At 41.2% G+C, this 23,772-nt stretch overlaps 1 protein-coding gene across 1 annotated transcript in view; it reads right to left on the reverse strand.

Annotated features, from left to right (window-relative positions):
• Positions 1–146: 146 nt before the first annotated feature.
• Positions 147–23,772, reverse strand: part of B4GALNT2 (beta-1,4-N-acetyl-galactosaminyltransferase 2 (SID blood group)) — a 70,014-nt gene continuing 46,388 nt past the window's right edge. Inside the window, exons 5-10 of the mRNA XM_072111356.1 lie at positions 19,820–20,009; positions 13,852–13,938; positions 12,204–12,391; positions 11,523–11,663; positions 9,521–9,743; positions 147–1,292 (exon numbers count right to left, since the gene is read on the reverse strand). Of these exons, the coding sequence (XP_071967457.1) occupies positions 1,081–1,292; positions 9,521–9,743; positions 11,523–11,663; positions 12,204–12,391; positions 13,852–13,938; positions 19,820–20,009 (1,041 nt within the window). The 3' untranslated portion in view covers positions 147–1,080. The remainder of the gene's footprint in view (positions 1,293–9,520; positions 9,744–11,522; positions 11,664–12,203; positions 12,392–13,851; positions 13,939–19,819; positions 20,010–23,772) is intronic.

Raw genomic sequence — 23,772 nt, forward strand, 5'->3', positions numbered from 1 at the left:
CCTCTGTATAGTGTTGTTGTGTTTCAAATTATTAAATGCATTTGTGCACGGTCGCAAGGAAATGATTCAGACAACTGCTGATGCAAGTCTCGCTAATGCTATCGCCCTGGGCAAAAATCAGCACTGCGCAAGTTTTATTTGTTCCATCAGTCTATATAGAAAAGTAGGGAAAAAAGTAGAAAAGGAGGAGCCTGTAAAGCATAACAATATCAGACATCTGCTTGATTGGAGAGTTTCCCTGCTGTCGCACATTCACGTCACCATAGTGAATTTCTGAAATTCCTCAGCCTTGATGTTTTAGGTGTGGTCTAAGATCTGTCAGCCCTAAAACCCCTGATGACGCCAGTTTCGGCGAAACATGTCGGGAGGGTCTGGTTGAGCGATACATTTTAATTAGCATAGGGCAGCTCAAAGGATATACCTAGGTCGAAGTTATATATAGGCTATGGCCTAAGATTAAGAGGAGTGTTAAACTGAGCAGGTAGTGCAGGGATGACTTTGAGAACAATCTTCATCTGCATTTAGACGTCTACTGCAGTGTTGTCTGCAATAAGAGAGGGAACTGATCAATCCCCCCAGCATCAATCGTTCACGAATCCCAGTCTCAATTAAGCATCCCAGACCTGCTATACTCGACCTCCGAGCCACTGCCCCTTGTGTATTTTAACAATCTAGTTTAATTGTTCTTATATTTATAAACCAATAAAAGTTATATTTTACCTCCTGCCCGGGTGGCATAAGGGATATTTTTGGCCGCTGGCCGAGCGGCTATGAGAGTTTTTTCTAATTTGGTCTAAGATCTTGGCACCATCTTGAGTTCATTGTTTCTATTACAGTACTTTTCAGGAAAATAAAACAAGTAGAAATGACAGGATTTGATCTATCAGCTACGTTTACCTTAACAATGGTACTATAGATGATGCCCAAATTTGGGGCACTTTATTACTATTAGTTAACTCTCTGTTCTCAGACCAATATACATACAGCCAACATAAACTGTCTTTTACAGCAGGTGAAATGTCTGAACACAGCAATAATAAAAAATCCCTTTAAGTACAATTTATAAGAAAGATTGCTTGATTAGCTCTTGATAAAACAGCTCAGCCGATTCTTGAAGTATAGTAGACCAAGCTTCAACCTCTGTTGCTCATCAGTATTTTCCCGGAATGAATTGTACTTCTTAAATGTTTTCACCAATTCTTTATCCTTTGGCACCTCTTTTTTCTGGTGTCCAACAGAAACATGGTTACATGAACCAATTCTTAGCCGTCCCAAAGCATCAATGAAGAACTCTGGAAGTGAAAGCAAAAGTATTACAAAAAGGCAATATTACATCCATAAATGAGGCCCTCGTGTTGCTGAAACGGATTTATGTGGTATCCATTTTTAGAAGAAATCAACCATCCTGTGTCCATGAGATTTGATGGGTAAAGTTCCCAGTTTGGTTTAGTCTGCTTTTTCATATCTCTGGTTTACGACCTCAATGACAGTAGACATGTACTTCTCTTTAACCACTGAGGATCCACTTATGTGTAACTGTTTGGAAACATCTGCAAGTTGTTCTTCACACATATTGTTCTTCAAATACTATTGCGGAGAACACCGTTCTGCACGCGTGTCTCCGGGACATCTGCGATCTGCTCCGGAGACACCCGTGCAGAACGGTGTTCTCCGCAATAGTATTTGAAGAACAATATGTGTAGAGAACAACTTGCAGATGTTTGGAAACATCTGCAAGTTGTTCTTCACACATATTGTTCTTCAAATACTATTGCGGAGAACACCGTTCTGCACGCGTGTCTCCGGAACAGATCGCAGATGTTCCCGAACATCTGCAATCTATTCTGCACTGTGTTATTTCACTCTTTTCTTCAATTAAACGATTAAATTAAATGTTTTAATTGTATTTTTTTATTGTTCTTCACTTCTTTTTTTTTAATTAAATGCTCGTTATCGAGCAGGGCAAATACTCGTCCGAGCAACGAGCCGGTCCGAGTATGCTAATACTCGACCGAGCATCAAGCTCGGACGAGTATACTCGCTCATCACTAGTTATAACATAAATCAACCGCTCAAACAGGTTGAGATCCAGGTCAGGTATGCAGTGTACATATAAAGTCCAATTGGGGTTAAACCACAAAAGCATGAACAGCACCCTACCTACTAGATGAAATATAAAACCTGCAGCAGTGGACAGATAGAAATGTCGTAAATAAATTATATGTCTAGGGCAGGGGCATAAATTATATGTCTGTGGTGGGGGGGGGGCATTATTGTATATCTAGGACTAGCAGGGGGCATTAATTCTACATCTAGGGCTGGCAAGGGGCATCAATTATATGGTGGGGGCATTATTATATATCTGGAGCTGGCAGGGGGCATTAATTATATGTCGCGGGGCATTATTCTATATCTTGGGCTGGCGGGGGCATTAATTATATGTCTGGGGTGGGGGGGCATTATTCTATGTCTGGGGCAGGCTGGGGCCATTAGTTCTATGTCTAGGACAGGCTGGGGCCATTAATTCTATGTCTGGGGCAGGCTGGGGCCATTAATTCTATGTCTGGGGCAGGCTGGGGCCATTAATTCTATGTCTGGGGCAGGCTGGGGCCATTATTCTATGTCTGGGGCGGGCTGGGGCCATTAGTTCTATGTCTGGGGCAGGCTGGGGCCATTAATTCTATGTCTGGGGCAGGCTGGGGCCATTAATTCTATGTCTGGGGCAGGCTGGGGCCATTAATTCTATGTCAGATCACTTCTCCAGCACAACAAGCCTAGACCTGAGGAAGCACTCGTTGGAGTGCGAAACGCGTTGTCCTAAATATCTCTGAATAAAAGGAAACCTCTTACCCCTGATGACCAGCGCCTTTCTGACGTCCCATTTTTACACATAGGGTGGCACAATTAGTGACCTACCCTCCAGCCCATTTGCTATACGCCCTTGTTACCCAACCTTGGGGCGAGGGTGGGGACGCGGCAGCGGTTACTTACCACATATGCCTGACCCAGCGTTGTGCCTGTCTCTAGCACAACCAGCAAAGGTGAGTACCCAATCTCACCCAAGAGCACCTCTTCCTCAAGAGCACCCCCGAACTAACCAAGGATAATCTCGCACTAGGTAGCGCTGTTTCTCTCTGTTCCTTTTTCTCTGCATGTCCACAGTAATTCTATGTCTGGGGCAGGCTGTGGCCATTATTCTATGTCTGGGACAGGCTGGGGCCATTAATTCTATGTCTGGGACAGGCTGGGGCCATTAATTCTATGTCTGGGGCAGGCTGGGGCCATTAATTCTATGTCTGGGGCCATGGCCGGCGCTATGGGTAGGCAAAGGTGGCAATTGCCCAGGGCCCCCTGTCCCCTGGAAGAGGAGAATCTCTTCTTTCAAATGAATCTTGAATTGTGATTCTAGGTGCCATGGATCCAGAGATATTCAGGTTTAAAGTGAGAATATCAGGTGCCATTTTTATATATAAAAATCACTCCCGATGGCAGTTTAACAGTTATTATCTCCGTTTTCCTAAAACATAGAAACACAAATTTAAATTCATACAAAAGAGGAGACTCTCTTCTTTCATAGGAAAAAAGAAGTGAGGTTCTATGTCTCACAGAGCCAGAGATATAGCCCCCTGAAATGTCCCCCCCCCTCCAGATTCTTAGCCATCAGGCTGCAGGGAGAATGTACTGCACACAGGAGCTGCTGCACCTCACAGATAATGGAAATATTCCCTTTATATGTTATTACATTTTGAGAATGGATAATATCAACTAATATTCATGTTTTTAACCCTTCTCTATGCAGAACTATCGAAGAACACACTTTGGGCCACATGTATCAATCGTTTTTTTTCTGTTGTTTTTGGGCCTTTTCATTCAGGCGCACCATTTTTGCGCCATTTTTGCCAAACTAGCTGCGCAGCAAAAATAAGCAGCTTTCCCTCATTTATCCTAGCAATCCAGATGTTTTGCTGCGCCTTATGATATATATCACTTGCAACTTTTCATTTAGGCGCAAAAATGGGCGCAAAAACACTCCAGCCCGAAGGTGGCGTTAACTGAGAAGAAAGCACTGAGCCCCTTTGCAGAACAGCTCATTTCTAGCAGCAAAGCTCAGCCAGACACTAGAACAGATCATACAGACATTAGATACTCTGCAGACACTAGAACACATCATACAGACATTAGATGCTCTGCAGACAGGAGCTGCAGACTCTATTTACAGTTCATCACCTTCTATTTACAAAACATTCTGCAGAATCCTGAGCTCAAAGCAAGAGAGCTGAGAACGTTGCAGAATGTTGCAGATTCTACATACAAGTGTCCCCCATGTAATTCGAGTATTACCAGTGTGTCTGAGGGGGATACTGTACAGAATTACAGGGGTGCAGCAGGAGATCAGCACTGGAGGATCCCATCCAGGAGAAGCCCCTGCTGAGGAGGTCACTGGGTGCAGGGTGTCACACACCTGGGTGCTGCTGTGAGTGTTATCTTCATTCTGGGATGTGGGAGAAGAAGAGAGGAGCTTGTAGCAGGATCACATGTAACTGCCCGAATCTAACATTACGCCGAAACTGCGCCAAAACTGTGTTAAAGTAAAGTGATTAATAAGAGGCAGGAAATTACCTTATCACAGATGGTTGTAGCTTGTGATAATTCTGGAAAACAGTGCGCCAGAATTTAGGCGCAACTACTTCACTTAGGCGCACAAAAGTGATAAATGTGGCCCTTTCTCTCTTATTCCCTTTTATTTTGTGATAGTTTTTTCTTGTTGGGAAAATTGACTGATACGATGAACATTCGATCCTCTTCGCCTAATGTGACTACACCGCGACCAGAACATGTCCATAAAGTTATATGTAACACCAAAAACACACACATGTTCTGGAATAAAGTTTTTATTTCACACCATCCTCCATTATTTACACCTGACGTTCTCACTCTCATTCTTATGAAGCGCGGAGGGTTCTGTTATTGTGCAGCTAATACAATGGCGCACATCTAAAAGTGACTTTTATTATCTAATTAGAGAGGTTTAGACTGTCTAAAAATGTCTAGCTGAAAAGCAGATATCTAGTTATTACAGTTTTAGTGATATTATGTGGATTTATTTATGTGAACATATCAATAGGGCACATTTGTGAACTCTACACATGTCTGTGCATTACATTTAGGAGATGTGAAGGTAAACATTTTCTGTTTGGATCAAATTTTTTGCCATCAAAGTCAAATTTTAAGTATTTTTTTTTATAAAATGTTTCAATTTGAATCAAAATTGCATGAAGGCGCCTATGTCTATAAACTCTTTGATGCAATTTTGAAAATGGGGCAAGTGTCTGCTTTCAGAAAATAACGGTCCCTCTCCCCAATGGGCCTCACAGTCTAATCAACCTACCAGTAATTTTTTGGAGTGTGGGAGGAAACCGGAGGACCCGGAGGAAACCCACGCAGACACAGAGAGAACATACAAAATCTTTGCAGATGTTGACCAGCGCTGCAAGGCTGTAGTGCTAATCACGGAGCCACCATGCTGCCCATAAATCTCCCTATCATCTATCTCCTATAAAATTCTCCCATATTACAGTTTGTTTTACCATACTAAAGGGAGCCTCTTGCTGACTGTGACTGGTCATAAAATAGTTTTATTTTGGGGCCCCACTTTTAGTTTTGCCCAGGGCCCCACTTTGTCTAGAACCGGCCCTGTCTGGGGCAGGCTGGGGCCATTAATTCTATGTCTGGGGCAGGCTGGGGCCATTAATTCTATGTCTGGGGCAGGCTGGGGCCATTAATTCTATGTCTGGGGCAGGCTGGGGCCATTAATTCTATGTCTGGGGCAGGCTGGGGCCATTAATTCTATGTCTGGGGCAGGCTGGGGCCATTAATTCTATGTCTGGGGCAGGCTGGGGCCATTAATTCTATGTCTGGGGCAGGCTGGGGCCATTAGTTCTATGTCTGGGGCGGGCTGGGGCCATTAATTCTATGTCTGGGGCAGTCTGGGGCCATTAATTCTATGTCTGGGGCAGGCTGAGGCCATTAATTCTATGTCTGGGGCCATTAATTCTATGTCTGGGGTAGGCTGGGGCCATTAATTCTATGTCTGGGGCAGGCTGAGGCCATTAATTCTATGTCTGGGGCCATTAATTCTATGTCTGGGGTAGGCTGGGGCCATTAATTCTATGTCTGGGGTAGACTGGGGCCATTAATTCTATGTCTGGGCTAGGCTGGGGCCATTAATTCTATGTCTGGGGTAGGCTGGGGCCATTAATTCTATGTCTGGGGCAGGCTGGGGCCATTAATTCTATGTCTAGGGTAGGCTGGGGCCATTAATTCTATGTCTGGGGTAGGCTGGGGGCATAAATTCTATGTCTGGGGCAGGTTGGGGGCATTAATTTTATGACTGGGGTAGGCCGGGGCCATTATTATTACACCTGGGTCATAGTCGGAGCTCAATAGTATCAATACTGGGGTGCAAGTGGGGGGTTAAGTAGGTTAAAGGATAGAAAGAAGAAATAAATTATCCTTACATTATGGGGCACTATTTGTGTGGTACTAATATGGTAGGGGGCTCTATTACAGTATTTGGGGCACAGTATTGGTGGTAGCAGAAGAAGGGACAATGGGAAAGAGCAGAACATAAGACGTCTGTGTGGTAAACTCTGCAGGAAAGCTGTGTACCTGGAGGAAGAGACAAGGTGATGGTGGAACTAATGGAGAAGATGAGGAACGAGTACGATCAGAGGAGACATCACCGGATGCAATAGGTGAGGATCTCATGTGTTTTCTGTAGCTGTATATGATAAATACTAATTTTTTGCATGTTCACTTCTGTTTATATATGTAGTATTATAGTAGTTATATTCTTGTACATAGGGGGCAGTATTATAGTAGTTATATTCTTGTACATAGGGGGCAGTATTATAGTAGTTATATTCTTGTACATACAGAGCAGTATTATAGTAGTTATATTCCTGTACATAGGGGGCAGTATTATAGTAGTTATATTCCTGTACATAGGAGAAAGGTATTTAAGGCTTACCGGGTCGTGTGTTTGCATCATTTACTGATCGACAGGTCACATTCTTTGCACTAGTAAAAGATGTTCTTGTTTTGCGTTAAGGCCATCTACCAACAATTTGTCTGTTATAACCCCACCCACATTATCTGACCACACCCACTTGTTTTGACTCCGCCCATAAAAAGGGGCCACTTTTACAGTTTTTTCTAGGGCCATTTTAAATTCCCAGTCCACCCCTGCGCACCGCTCTTGGTCGGTAAAACATTTCTATCTGTCCATTGCTGTAGGTTTTATATTTCATCTAGTAGGGTGCTGTTCATGCTTTTGTGGTTTAACCCAAATTGGGCTTTATAGGTACACTGCATACCTGACCTGGATCTCAACCTGTTTGAGCAACCTATTTGCAGCAGTGTTATTTCTTGTAGGACCATACATAGGCCAAAGTAGTGCTTGCCGTATTCTCTGTCTGTTACTCCAGTGTTGCCTTTTTTAATGTATTTGTGTCTGTGTTCACATAATAAAGATGATTTGCATGTAGCTGTGTCTTTGGTTATTTTATAATTTTATGCACACAGAAATTTAATTTCTTTGGGTTAATAGTAATGAATGTGTTAAATCCAGACAGCCTCGGAAGACCTGAGGCTGTCATGGCAACCGATCGCTGCTCCCCGATGACGTGACAGGGAGCGACGATCTCCAACAAGATCACGGCGCCCATGAGCCGCCATCGGCGATGTGCGGGTTAACACATCGGTAAGTCTTTGCTGCGATATGCCCGTGAGCCCTCTCCATGCACCTGCAGCTGACCAGTGATGTGCCATTACGTCATGGGTCGTGAAAGGGTTAAATCCACACAATAAACAGGGTACAACAAAAAAAAAAACCACCAAATTTTAATTATCTATAATAATATAATTTTGTCCCGCATAAAATGCAATAAATAGTGATTTAAAAAGTATCTACGTGAAAATGGTACTGTTGAAAGTTCATGTCCTGCAAAAACAAAGTTTTCAACCACCTATATCAGTGGTTCTCAACCTGTGGGTCGGGACCCCAGCGGGGGTCGAACGACCAAAACCGGGGGTCACCTAAAGCCATCGGAGCCGCAATTTTACTGTGTTTTTACTGTGAGTTGCATGGTTTGGGGTCACCACAGCATGAGGAACTGTATTGCGGGGTCACAGCATTAGAAAGGTTGAGAAACACTGACCTATATAGACCAAAAATTAAAAGAGTTACGCCACATGGAAAATGGTGAGGCAAAAATTACAGATTTAAATTATATATTTTTTTACCAAATAGCGTAGGTTTTTTTCTACAAAGTTTGTAAAAAGTAAGGAAAACTATAGAAATTTCGTATCAATGGAGAATAAATATAACATGTTAAAAAATGTATTTATTCCAAAAAAGTCTTCCCATGAACCAACTAAAAAACACTAAGTACTGTAGGGCAAAACTGGCAGCTAAAGGGCCCTCCCTCCGCCTCGCTGTGCGCCCATACAACAAGTAATGTCCACATATGGTATGTGTCCGTAATCGGGAGAAATTGCACAATAAATTTTAAGATTGATTTTCCCTTTCCTGTGACTGTGTAAATTTTAGGGATAAAATAATATATAACTGACAAAATCGGACCGTTCTAAATTTCACCTCCATTTTGTATTAATTACTATGAAGATTTCAAAGGGTTAACAATCTTGTAAACATCTTGTCAAAATAGTAAGTGAGATGATTTGTTTCTGCCAATACTGATAGTATGTATAGGATTGATGCAGTTTTTATTATATGATCTATTTTCATATCGGTTACTTCGCGGTAGATTTGCTTATGATTTGTAAATTACATTGTGACAACAAGTTTGTATTGTTAGGACCATGACCTCCACTACCTTTGTGTTTTTATTGATTTGATGGCCATAGCCATGGACTTTATGGCCATGTTTATGCTATTTTACATATTCAAGAAGGTCTTATTACCTTATTGTTTGACTTACTTGTGTTGTTATAATTTCTTTAGTACTCAAGCCCTTGTGATACCAATTGGAGGTAGTATAAGATTTATTGTTGTGGTATTAAATATACATTTTGATAAAGTATGCAGATAAACAGGCAGTCCCCGGGTTATGTACAAGATAGGTTCTATAGGCCAAATTGTGATAACTGTTATAGCTCTTTATTGTAGTCTAAGGCTAAAGTACAGTAATGTACCAACATCCAGAGGTCCCTTTGTAACTAGGGGTAAGTCGGGTGTTCTTAAGTAGGATTGTTTATCCCTGTTGATCCAAGTTCCATATTATGCTTTTGCTGAAGATATTAAAGTATGAATGTGTAAAGTTTAATGGGTAAACTCTCATATCACCTTCCTATGCATATGTCATTATCCCCTACCTGGCTGGAGCAGTCACATACCATGGGTATGTAAACAGAGACAGGGTGACTGGTGGAGAAGCAATGCTAGGTCACCTTGTGCAGGTGAGTTAAAAAATGATTTTACAAATAATGTAATAGTTACCAGTATGTGCTACTCGGCTCAGTTTTGGGTCAAATCCAACACTTTGAACTTGGTTTGTGTGGGCCAGAAAGAAGTTGACCACCCCACTAGTCAAGACACATTGAGGGATGCCTGGAATTGTATGGTAACCCCCAGACCTCCAATGTAAGCAGTCGCCATCCTCTCCACCATCCTCCAGAACGAGCTTGAAGCTGAAATAGTTTTTATCAACTTTACCTCCGACCTGCAAAAAGGACAATACGGCCATAATGGTAAATACAAAAAATACAGAAATTCTAATGCCAGTCACACACATTAGATGTATATCATATATCATATATCACACATTAGGTGTATATCAGCAGAGCCAGTCAGTCTGTAAAACTGAGATCAGGAAAGTCATGCTGAATTTATGAGAATATAAAAAATAAAATTGTGTAAATTAAAACAGATCTATGCAAGGGCAGCAAGCTATAATATGAGGACAGGTCTACTCTAGTATGATCAATACCAAAAAAAGAATAACCACTACATAAGTAACGTGTCCATATACTAAAAACGAAACACAATACCAACAATAGTAATCAGGACCATATTCACCAAAAAATCACAATACATGAAACAATAACATCCAATAATCAATTTTTATTCTCACAAGGTACCAAAAAGGACAACACAATTAAAAACATCACTAAAATACACAACAACAAGCACTCATAAGCGGTGGTGGTAAATAGTAACACAATTAAACCACAAAAGGTATAGAGTTAGATATACAGAGTTCAGTACATGTCTCCATTAGAGTGTCCAGACCCAATAGTCATTACGCCCAAAAAACAAAAGGGCATTACATGTACAAAGGCCTACCACTCTACCAGGACGACTCTCTATGACCACCACCGCAGCACCCCGACGTACGTTTCGCCGTCGCTTCCTCAAGGGGATATGAGACCACCTAGTCAGTCCACCAGACGCATCAACACTAAGGCTATATACACACTGCCGCAAGGGGGACGTATATACGGCCATTAGACGGCAATAGGCACGCGGCGCCCACGGGAGCGGTACAGTGCCACACACGTGCGGCACCGTACCGCTCCGTACCCGGGAAAAAGATAGGACATGTCCTATGTTTTCCCGTATTATGGCGCTGTGCACCATACATCCTTGTGGAGAGGGGCGGGGGTGAGCAGCGCTCTCCCCCTCCTCCTCTCCCTGCGCGCTGCCGTCTGCCCGCCGTGCTACGGTACGTTGGGCAATGGCAGTGTGAATATAGCCTTACTCTTGTAATCAATTTAAAACACAAAAAAACATTTAGCTCAAATTAAAGGGCTCATTCACATATTCCTTTCCTAAATTACCCCTAAGTTGGTTCTGTAAACATATTTTCAATATGTTTTTGGGATTTGGAAATAATTAGAAGATATCTTTTTCTTTTTTGCAGAATGGGCAATAGGAGGGGGGCTCAGGGTTTTAAAATGATATCATGCTAGGCAGCGTGATCATGATTTTATTTACTTCTTTAGAATATTGTAAGGCATTTCTAAAATGAAGAAGACAACCTTAGATCATGGGCTTATCCATGGAAATAATGGTTTTGCAATAAGAAACTACAGAAAGTTGTGCTACAAGCACATGATATTTTGCCTACGATTTCAAATTTCTATTTAGACTTTTGGGATCAATTCCTTTCCTCTCTTCACTCTGTCCTGAGTTTGGCTTTTATTTACAATGAATACGTTATTCTGTTCTCAACTCAATTTTAGTAGTTTCAACTTCAATGTGTTATATATTGGGGTCCAATATGTAAATCAGGTATAATTTGAGATCAGAATTACATTACTTTTAAAGGAAATCTAGGATGAAGAATTGTAAACCAAGCACACTTAAATTGCTGTTGCACAAAGAAAGAGAGAATGGGGAAATAATGACCAAACATTGCATTCACTTAGTCAATTTAGATTCTCATGGCAGACACAGCCATAGGACAATAAGTATTCACTGAATAGTCTCAGATTCTTACCAGATCTAGGTCTGTTGCTTCCAGGACATCCAACAGCTTTTCGATTTTGGTATCATTGGTAAAAAGAAAATCGTCATCCACCCAGAGGAAATATTTGGTTGTCACCTGAGACAGAGCCAGATTCCTGCCTGCAAACCATCCCTACATAGGATGAAAGACAATACAATTGCTTCATACGTTTGAACCCAGCTGACAATTCTGGAAAATATTATTTTATAAATAAAAGTGTAATGTATGAATGTCTATAAATGTAGCAAATATATAATATAATATACAATAAACATATAGAATTGAAGAGCTAGCTTGTAGTACAGGATATTACATAATATATGCAATGTAAATTTTAAGTATTCAGCCTTATAGTCAGATAGCTGTAAAAGACCTCACTGAACAACTCTGTTGAAATGTCCATGAGACTCTCTTAAAAAGGCTATACCTGTATATAATGGTGAACATCCTCCATTCTTAAGTGTCAGGTCAGATGCTGGGGCCCCCTGAGACTGCGGGCCTCATAGGGCCGCTATGGCTGCTACTGCTGTAGTTACACCCCTGCTGACCATCTATTTCACTTATCTTTAGCTATTCTTTTGCGTTGCTGGGTAATCAGTTATGTGCATTATGCTTTAGTCAACTACCGTATAATCCGAAAGTAACCTACAACATGTCTGTGATCAAACAAACCTTTGCAAATGGCATAATATATTGCTCTACATTGGGGTCATCAATCTTCTCCGGAGTTTCATTGTCATCAGCCACAATGACCTTTATATCGGGATAATATTGGCGTATGCTCTGTAACAATGTCCTCAGCTTGTCATAGCGCAGGAAGGTCTTGGTTGTAATGGTGACCAGGTCACTCATTTTTCTTTCTATGAAAAGAAACTTCTGGTTATGTCATGTCATGTACGGCTGGGTAAGAGGAAAGCCTTGGAGAGACTGGTGAACAAGATGTAGCAAAAAGCTGTAATGACCTGAAAGGTTAAGTCATAAGGTGTTTGTTTTAAACCCATATATTATGATATAATTTGAAATAGTTATGAAAAAGTTACAGACTGCATTAATTAGTAGTCCCTCAAATCTGTGTAGCCTTACCTTTGTGTACGTTGAAAGTATCAGCAGGGCCATAAAGAATGGATTTATATTCCAGGATTGTAGTTACACATGAAACATTGGGGGATTCTCCTCAAACTACTCTGTGAATTGCACTGCTCCACAGCTCCTCCCCTCTGCACTGAGTAAAAGCTGTAGCAGGCTTCTGGTTGATTACAACATCAATATCTCAGAGCAGGTGAGAGGGGCTGTGGAGCAGCTCCATGATGTGAGTTAAGAGCGGGGTAGGCTCCAGGTTTCAGTAAGTCCCTGGGCTGCAGTAAACTCACACGGCGGCATTAAAAATTCTGAGACTAAATCATTCTCCAGTTCTCCTAAAATATTCCCTAGGTCAGTGATGGCAAACCTTTTAGAGGCCGAGTGCCCAAACTACAACAAAGACCCGCTTATTTATCGCAAAGTGCCAACACAGAAATTTAATTTGTGATTTATACTTCCTTCTCTGTCACACCTTTCATTCATATCAGCCACCTGAGGACACCAATAAAGCAGAAAATAGTCCCAGGTAGAGCTGTCACTTTAAAATAGCTCTGTGTACAGAAAGTCTTGGGCTGTCTGGGACTGCAGGAAGATACTTGGAGTCATCCCTGGTGATGGCCTGAGTGCCCACAGAAAGGGCTCCGAGTGCCACCTCTGGCACCAGTGCCATAGGTTAGCCATCACTGCCCTAGGTTATCTTACCAAAATGCCCCTCATGGTTATTTCATATAGAGTCCCCTCATGGGTATTTTATATAAAGCCCCCCTCGCACCCTATGCATTCATTAGATACTGCCCCCTCAACCCAATGGTTTCCTTTTGTACACCCTTATGTGGGCCCCCTCAGCATCTCTGGGCCACAGCACTTATTCGGGTATGCACAATGCTAGTGCCGGCCCTGGTTAAGAGAACAGAATTTTAGAACCCTAGCCCTATTCCCTAGTCCAGCTACTATCTTGAGGCATTTTTCAGTCCTGCTGCTACTAACCACACACAGTTATGGTTAAACTGTTTTCTAGGGCTGCTTTCTTAGTAAATGTGTGTAGAGCTTCGTATGGTCAAAACTGCTTATATATTTCCTTGGAAGAACAGTTCAGTCATCACCTTACATGTTTCAGCTTGCACCCTTGGTTACTTATTGAAAGTCGCCTTATTAATTAATTGATGATTATATTCTCCCATTCATCCCATTTTACTACAGATACAAAACAAGCTTTTTTAAAAATGTTTAAGTAAGTTACCTCTTCCTGGATCATATAAACGTGGAATTGGTGGCTGTCGAATCGAAACTGGTATCTGAGCTTTGTGTTCACCCAGAGTAAAAGTCACTACAATGGAGATAGAAACATGACAAGATTATGAACAGACATTAAAAAGCGATATATTTTATTGTATGTGTTTTTGGACTGTGTGCTGAATGATTAAAGTGTGATAGATGTGCTTGGTGGTACTTGGGATATATACAGGTATTCTAGGGCCCCATAGCAAAATTTAGTATGAACATTTTATTTTTTGCATCTCTCTTTTTATTGGGTTTTTATAACACAATATGTAACAGAAATACAATGCATGTATTACAATGATTACAAATGTTGGCATATGATATCAGAGCTTATATCAAGCTGTGTATCAAGCAATACATGTTATAACAGAAAAATAATTAACATGTAACAGAGAACATAAAACACTTTGCTGTTTGCTTTTTAACCCCTAGGGGACACAGCCTATTTTGGCCTTAAGGACGCGGCCCCATTCTTCAAATCTGACCTGTGTCACTATAAGTGGTTATAGTTTTGGAATGCTATGAGATATCCAGGGGATTTTGAGATTGTTTTCTCGTGACACATTGTACTTCAAATTAGTTTAAAAATTTGGATGAAATCTTTTGTGTTTAGTTATGAAAAAAAACTAAATTTGGCAAAAATTTGGAAAAATTCTTTATTTTCAACGTTCTAAATTCTCTACTTTTGATGCAGATAGTCATAGCTCCCAAATAAATTCATAACTTACATTTCCCAAATGTCTGATTTATGTTGGCATGGTTTTTTAAGATTCCACATATTTTACTAGAATGTTATGAGGCTCAGAATTTAGGTATCATTTTTCAAATTTTTTGTAAAATCACCAAAACCTGTATTTAGATGGACCTGCTCAACTTCTAATTGACACTGAGAGGCCTAAATAATAGTGAGACTCGTAAATTACCCCATTGTGGAAACTACACACCTCAACGTATAAAAACCACTTTTAAGAAGTTTGTTAACGCTTTACGTGTTTTATAGGGGTTAAAACAAAATGGAGGTGCAGTCTGCAAATTGTAATATTTTTTCACAATACACTCATTTTGGGTGGAAAATTAAACATTTACAATGGATTAAATGAATAAAGGCTCCACAAAGTTTGTTACCCAATCTCTCCCGAGTACACGGATACTCTATATGTGGTGGTGACCTGCTGTATGGGCGCACGGACTGGCATAGAAGGGAAGGAGGCGCCATCCAGATCAGATTTGCGATGTCACATTGTACAGGCTATAATTTTTTTCTTTTTTTAATGTGGACCTATAGGGGCTTATTTCTTTTGCCACATAAGATGCACTTTTCTGGTACGTAATTTGGGGGAATCTATAGGCTAATTGGTGAGATTTTATTAACTCTTTGTTGGTGGAGGAAATGAAAATCATCACTTTTCAGGAAGATTTTTATGGGTTTTTTTTTTTGGCTGTTTACCATACCATAAAAATAGTATATTATTTTTATTCTATGGGTCGCCACGATTACAAAAAGACCTCATTTATATAGATTTTTTATTTTTTTCCCATTTTTAGTGCATAAAAAGTAATTTGGCAAAAATGTTGTTACTTTTAGCATCACCGTCTTTCATATGCATAACTTTTTTATTTTTCGCCTCACAAATCTGTTTAATGGTTTATTTTTTGCGAGAAGGATTGTTCTTTTTAGTGGTCTTATTTTAGAGTGCATAACATTTTTTAAATCCCTTTTTAGAGCATTTTTATAGGGTATTAATTGAAAATGATCTTTTTTCTGGAGCTTTTTTTTTGTTTTGTTTTTTACGGGGTTAACTTTGCGGATCTAATAACTATTCTGTTTTATTATGCAGATTGTTACGGACGCAGGGATACCAAATATCTGGGGGTTTTGTGTATTTTATTCAATTGTACTGAATAAAAACCAATTTGGAGAAAATCTTGTTCATTTTAGCATCATCATCTTTTCATATGCATAACTTTTTTATTTTTCGGCTGACAAATCTAGTTAGGGGCTTATTTTTTGCGAGAAGAGTTGTTCTTTTTAGTGGGCTTATTTTGGAGTGCATAACATTTTTTAAATTACTTTTTAGAGCATTTTTTTATAGGGTATTAATTAAATATTATCTTTTTTCGGAACGTTTTTGCGGTTTTTTTTCTACGGCGTGTACCGTGCGGGTCCAGTAATGATTCTGTTTTATTATACAGATTGTTACGGACGCGGCAATACCAAATATGCGGGGTTTTTTGTGTTTTTGTGTTTTTTATACTTTATTAAGTGTTTTTATGGGAAAGTGACATTTTAGGGGCTTATATTTTTATGTATTTATTTTTTATTTATTATAATGTGTAGTGTTAAGTGTTTTTGCATATTTTTACTTATACACACTTGAACTTAAACCAGTGATGCTCTGATCACTGGTTTAAGTCCAATACACTGCTCTACAATACTATTTTATTGTAGAGCATTGTAAACTGTCTGAGCAAGCATGCGCATGCTCAGACAGTTTACAGTCAGACCCGGAAGGGGTTTGACTGCCATGGAAACCGGGCAGCTCCGGGGCACATGCCAGTCCTCGGAGCTGCCCAGAAGTGGATCGGATCCCCAGGTAAGCGGCACGGGGGATCCGATCCACAGCGCAAACACCCTTACACGCCGCGGTCATGTTTGACCGCGGCGTGTAAGGGGTTAACACCCGCGATCGGAGCCGGCTCCGAACGCGGGTGTTAGCTGACAGCCGATGCTTCTGGTACCGGCTCCGTTTGTGAGCCGGTGCCAGAAGCAGGACGTTATAGAACGTCCCCGTGCGCTAAGCATCTAGCCCCGGGGACGTACTATAACGTCCTGGTGCGCCTAGGGGTTAAAGGTTTCAATCTACAACAGAATCTCTGGCTGCCTATAAAACCCTATATTTAAAAAAATGTAGGGTTTTATAGGCAGCCAGAGATTCTGTTGTAGATTGAAACCTTTAAAAAGCAAACAGCAAAGTGCATGGGGTAGCGTAGTATGCATCTGCATATGTGTACAGTGTCCAAAGAGGATCTTAGGATTAAAGGACTTAAGTTTGAGGGACTTTAGCAGGTAACTGCTGTACTTTTATGTTACTTTTACTGTGAATTCTTCTTTTCTTCCATATTTCTCTTGTACAATGGACTCCATAAGTGGCAATGCTACACAGTGTACATCTTGTGCCATTTATGCTTTCCTTGAACAACTGCTGTGTGGGATGTGTGAAAATTGCTCATCTGGAAGCCCAGATTCTGGATCTAAATGAACAAGTTTCAAGGCTGCGGGCAGTTGACAATATGGAGCAACGTTTGCTGCTCCTGGAGAACAAACTCCCTGGAGAAGATGGGTGTGGGGATGGAAGTATGGAGGTGCAGAGTGAGGGGGCAGCTAGTTGGGTAACATGGTAGAGGGAAGAGTAACAGGGAATCTAGTCCTGATCTTTTGCACCCCAATAAGTTTGCCAGGCTGGCGGATGAGGGGGATATCAGCTCTGGGGCAGCAAGGGGACTGTCTGCTCCAGTAAGAAGGGTAAAGGAAGCACAGGCAAGGTCAGACAGGTGCTGTTAGTGGTAGATTCAATTATTAGGGGAACAGACAGAGCAATCTGTCACAAAGACCGTGCATACCGAACGGTGTGTTGTTACCGGGTGCTCGGGTTTGGCATGTAACGGATTGGGTTGACCGATTACTGTGAAGGGCTGGTGAGAAACCAGCGGTCATGGTCCACATTGGCAATAATGACAAATTTGGGTTCATGGAGAACTGGGCTGAGATTGATTTCGGCTTCAGGCTCTACACTAGGGATGGGCTGAATCTCAATGGGGAGGGTGCAGCTGTTTTGGGGGAAAAAGACTAGAAGGTTGGAGGAGTGTTTAAACTAGAGATGTGGGGGGAGGGCAACTACACTTGTGCAGGGCAAAGAAATAGTGTAGATAGGACACTGGAAAGAGTCATAGTCCATAGGGGAGGAAGGGGGGCAGGGGTAAGATCAGTGAATAAGAATGGGGAAAACCATAGTGTATGTACACCAATGCCAGAAGCCTCAGTAGCAAAATGCAGGAAGTGGAACTCTTAATTTTGGAAGGCAAATATAGTTATGACTCGGCTGTTAATATAGATGGTTACAGTGTTTAAAGAAATGATCATATAAATAGAAAAAAGGGGGAGGTGAGGAAAATGAACATGTGGAGTCCCTATGGGTGGAGATAAAGGGAGAAAAAAGAAGTATTACCAAGGGTTTGTTATAAAGTATGCAGTCAAACGTTCCAGTTCAAATAAAGCTGGAACGTTTGACTGCATGTTTATCACCCTCAGGTGAAGTGAGGATCCGTGCTCTCCCCCTTCAGGCACATTCACGTGGTAGAAGCTGAAATTTACCTTGCAGCACTTTACTTTGTTATAAAGTACCAATAATAATGGAGGCAGCAGAAGAACTGCTGGAAAGTCAAATATATGCTGCATTAAAACACAGTGAAGTACTTATCATGGGGCCGGAATTTCAACTGACCTGATGGAATGTCATAATTACAGGTTGGGAGGCAGCTGGGTAATGGTCACCACAAAGTTTAGGGGGCAACAAACACTTTCATATGGAAAAAAGTTCAATCACCAATGTAGAAAAGGAAAATGGATGGCACTGCTACATTCCTCCCTTCCTTCCCCTGTGTGCAATGGATAAAAACCTTCTCAGTAATGAATGTTCATTTAATTTAGACAGGCTGTAATTATTTAAAATGTCCAGCAGATGGTGCTCTATACATATAAAAAAAAATTGATTTTAACTTCGAAACAATGGGGCAGATTTACTTACCCAGTCCTGTCGCGATCCAGCGGCGCGTTCTCTGCGGAGGATTCACTAAGGTAGTGCGCCCAATGTCCACCAGTTGTCACTGCATATTTGAGGGGTCTGTTAGAGATGCTATCCAGGAGGATCTCTCTGTACATACCCTTATAACCCAGCATTAGCATGATTTTATGTCCTGTCAAACTAATCTGACTGGCTTCTATGAGGAGGTAAGTTCCAGACTGGATCTCGGGGGAGGCTGTGAATGGTGTATAGCTGGACTTTTCCAAGGAATTTGATACAGTGCCGTTGATACATGAAATGAGCCTGCTGGGAGTAGGGGAAAACTGTGTAATTAGGTTAGAAATTGGCTGAGGGTGCGGTCACATGTTGCGTTTAACACATGCGTTTAAAAACACATTGCAACAGCTGAAGAGAGATTTGCCTAACTAAACAGCTGTTAACACTTATGTTTACAAAATGAAAGTGTTAACACATTTTTTACATATGTGTTAACACCGCATTGCGGCATGCATTTGTTAACACATTGTTAAGGAGTCTGTTAATGCAAGCGTTAACATTTGCGCTTTATAGATGCAAGTGTTAACAGCTGTTTAATTCGGCAAATCTCTCTTCAGCTGTTATAATGTGTTTTCAAACGCATGCGTTAAACACGATGTGTGACAGCACCCTTAGTTTAAAAAAATTAGAGGGTCATCATACATGTATTTTCTCAGATTGGCTTGAAGTTACCAGTGGTGTGCCACAGGGGTCACTATTAGGCTCCCTTCTTTGTATATATTTAAAATGACCTCATACAGAGGCGAATAGTAAAACAATACGGAGGGATTTGTGGAAGCTGGAAGTATTGACAGAGAAATGGCTTATAAGGTTTAATGTAGATAAATGTAAAGTTATATACTTGGGCCGGGGAAAAATAATTTACTTGGTAAAACTTTCGTTGAAAAAGACTTTGGGGTATTGGTGGATGGTAAACTAAGTTTAGTGACTAGTGCCAGGAAGCTGCTAATAAAGCAAATAAAATTATGGGATGTATCTGCAGATGAATGGATTCTGATAAGGACATAGTTTTGTGGAATATTGTGCACAGTTTTGGGATAGTTGAACTGGAACAGGTGCAGATCTTACCAATATCCAGACTGTCGATGTCATATACAGTGTTTGTATAAATGATAGACTTCAAAATGAGTTTTAATAAATGGATATTGCTAGTAGATATAGTCAGATGTTTTTCGCCTCTGCCATAAGCCTGACAGTTATCAATACCAGATAAGTTTAACCGAAAGTCAATGGTTCCCAAAGATGCCTCAAAAGTTACCTGTAATGTAAGAGAACATTTTCAAAATAGATAAAGTGTCAGAGTGGAGTTAATTGGGTCCATGAGAGAAGAAGATCATCTGTGCCCTCTGCATCTACATAGAACATGTCACATCTACTTTTTTTGCTTTAAAATCTTTGTTGTTGTGATTGTGTGTATATTAGGTTGTGTTTTTGGACTATGCAGGGCCGCATCTGCCATGAGGCGGGATGAAAAAGAGTGGCGGGACAGTGGTGGGTGATTCGGGCACTCGCAACAGACAGACTCGTTTGTCTGCGCTGCTCTTTGCCTGTGGAGGGCACAGGCGGCAGTTGATGACGTCACGCCGCCTGCTTCCATGTACGCCAGCACTGCCCGGCAGAAGACGGGAGGACCTTGGCGTGGGAGAGGAGGTAAGTAAAAGTTTTATTATTTTTAAACTGGCCATATAATTAATAAAAATTATCTGTGGTGGCAGAGAGGGAGATTTAAATATCGGGGACAGATCCTACAGATATTGGGGCTCTATATATGACAAAACTTGGAGGAAGGGAAGTCATGACTATGGTTCCCATGATTAAAATGTATATAAGTGTTCTATATAATTAAACTGGTGGTGGAGGGTTTTTTTATATATAGAGGATGGATATTATTTGAACTTGGGGGTGGCCTGATGGGCTGCTATATGTAACAGAAATGGGGGTTATTATATCTTAATAGGGGGGCATTCATGGGGTAGGTTGTTAGGGGTATTGTATATAATTTAATTGGGAGGTGTATATACAATACGTTTATTAGGTTGCTGTTTTATATATTAATTTATTAGGGTGACACTATTTATTAAATTATTAGGGGGCAATGTATTAAATTGTGTAGTTTGGCATATATACAACATAGGAACACAGTGTTCTCTAGGTGACCTTATACTGTAAGTGACTCTTGTATTTTTCCGGGCGCAGTGTGGAGATGCTGCTAGTGTGTAAGACAGTGTCAGTATGTGTAGCGTCAGTGATCATCAGGGGACTGAATATAGGAGGAGATTAGAACTAGTATTTTTCCTTTTTGGGGGGGGGGGGGGACGCATTTAAGTTTTCCACTGGAAAGATGCTGAAACCCCTACTAATATTTGGGGCCATTAGAAAGAGATAGGACTTTTTCTGCTGTGCTCGGTTAACAATACTTGCATGGCGACTCATGGTTTGGTTTATGCTGGCATTGCTTTTCATTATACTAATGGTGATTTAATTGCATACTTTTAGGCCCCTTCTACACTGGCGTTTTTCACGCGCGAGTTCTGCGCGTGCATTTGACGCGCAGAACTCGCATTGCACTCTGTCCCATTGTATTCAATGGGTCTTTCTCCATTTGCGTGGTTTTCAACGCGCGTGCTTGCGTTCGTTTGCACGCGCGTCAAAATCGCAGCATGCTCTATTTTTGCGATTCACGCGCATTTTTCACGCCCCATTCAAGTCTATGGAGATGCATCAAGAACGCATTGCACTCGCAATCATTGCAAGTGCAATGCGAGTGCAATGCGTTTTAAACGTAAGGGTTGCTAGGTGACCAGAATAACATTATTTCCCCTGCTCGCGAACGATCATTTAATTAATAAAACACAGTGAAGAACAGTGAAGAATAGAATAAAAACAGTGAACACAGTGAACACAGTGACCACAGGATCATTTAAGATAAAAACACAGTGCAGAACACAGTGCAGAATAGATTACAGATGTTCGGCACATCTGCTTACTTGTCGGGAGATACGCGCGGAGCGGTGCGAACAAAATAGCATGTGAAGAACAATATATATGTGTGAAGAAGACATTGCAGATGTATGGAAACATCTGCAATGTGTTCTTTACACACATATATATTGTTCTTCACATGCTATTTTGTTCGCACCGCTCCGCGCGTATCTCCCGACAAGTAAGCAGATGTGCCGAACATCTGTAATCTATTCTGCACTGTGTTCTGCACTGTGTTTTTATCTTAAATGATCCTGTGGTCACTGTGTTCACTGTGTTCACTGTTTTTATTCTATTCTTCACTGTTCTTCACATCTGCTAAATTGTCGGGAGATAATATACGCGCGGAACAGTGAAGAATAGATCGCAGATGTTTGCAAATTATCAGAAGACATTATTTTTCAATTAAATAACACATTTTAATCCCAAATCATGGTCCCTTTGAAAACTGCTCGAGTCTCCCATTGAAACGCGCGTCAAAAATGCGCCGAAAACGCAAAAACAACGCTAACAACACGCGCGTGAAAAACGCAAAAACGCAAATTACTCCAAGGAAAAATGGAACAAAAACGCAGCCAAAACGTCAGTTTTTCACGCATTGCACCCTGACGTGAAACGCAACGCTAGTGTGCAAGAGGCCTTACTTAAGATAGTTGGAGTTTGGGACCATTCACATACTCGTACATGCTTGAAGCTGGACTGGAGTGTTCACCGGGTAGGGGGAGGGTAGTGGGTGGCCGGGATTGTTTGTGTTTTGTACATTTCAAACAAAATGTCTAATAAAAATGTTTGATTAAAAAAAAAAACAACTAAACAATGTTTACAGGTTGATTGATGGATAGACATGAGTGGACCCAAAATGAATGTTCATGCTTGGAGTTTGGGAGATTTGATGCAAACGTCCTGTCGATTTTGCTATAAAGCAGCCACTCCGACAAATTAATGGCACTAACAACAAGCCATGGCTACAATTGGCCTCATATTCTATTTTATGGAAAGTGGCCTATTTGCATGTAGTGCTGTTGTCTCTGTTCTCAGAGGTTAAACTGATCATAAAGTGATGGCTTATCCCAGTGTTACCCTTTTAAGGGCACTTAAAATTCTAGCCTGCTGTTTTTTGTGCTGGATAAATCTCATAAGGCCTCTTGTAGGTCATGCTTGATGTCAAGGGAGCTGCCTTACAAGTTAGCTAAAAGAGGCATGGGTTTCCCTATCCCATCCAGGAAAACTTTGCATATTTTCCCAGAATCCCGCTAGTGGAGCATCCATGGCTATAAGACTCCACACGCCTACATGGTGGCCTCAATTGGCAGTCTCCGTAAGAAGAACTCTTACTTCCTGACCCTAGTCACAAGCTTCTCACCCAGCCAAACCAGTTCCCTACATTGAACTGAGTAGACCCATTCAGGTCTACACTTGGGAGTCTGCTCCTTCTGGAATAGATATACTGGTTTGATTTTAATCACGTATCATGTCATAAGGCTCCCTGAAGGTCATGCTTGATGTCAAAGGAGCTGTCTTACAAGGTAGCTAAAAGAGGCGTGGTTTTCCTTATCCCATCCTGGAAAACTTTGAATATTTTCCAAGGACCTTAGCTGTCATTCACCAGTGACATACTACACTCACCGGCCACTTTATTAGGTACACCATGCTAGTAACGGGTTGGACCCCCTTTTGCCTTCAGAACTGCCTCAATTCTTCGTGGCATAGATTCAACAAGGTGCTGAAAGCATTCCTCAGAGATTTTGGTCCATATTGACATGATGGCATCACACAGTTGCCGCAGATTTGTCGGCTGCACATCCATGATGCGAATCTCCCGTTCCACCACATCCCAAAGATGCTCTATTGGATTGAGATCTGGTGACTGTGGAGGCCATTTGGGTACAGTGAACTCATTGTCATGTTCAAGAAACCAGTCTGAGATGATTCCAGCTTTATGACATGGCGCATTATCCTGCTGAAAGTAGCCATCAGATGTTGGGTACATTGTGGTCACAAAGGGATGGACATGGTCAGCAACAATACTCAGGTAGGCT

This window comes from Engystomops pustulosus, chromosome 6 (assembly GCF_040894005.1).
Source record: "Engystomops pustulosus chromosome 6, aEngPut4.maternal, whole genome shotgun sequence".
In the NCBI taxonomy this organism is placed as follows: Eukaryota; Metazoa; Chordata; class Amphibia; order Anura; family Leptodactylidae; genus Engystomops; species Engystomops pustulosus.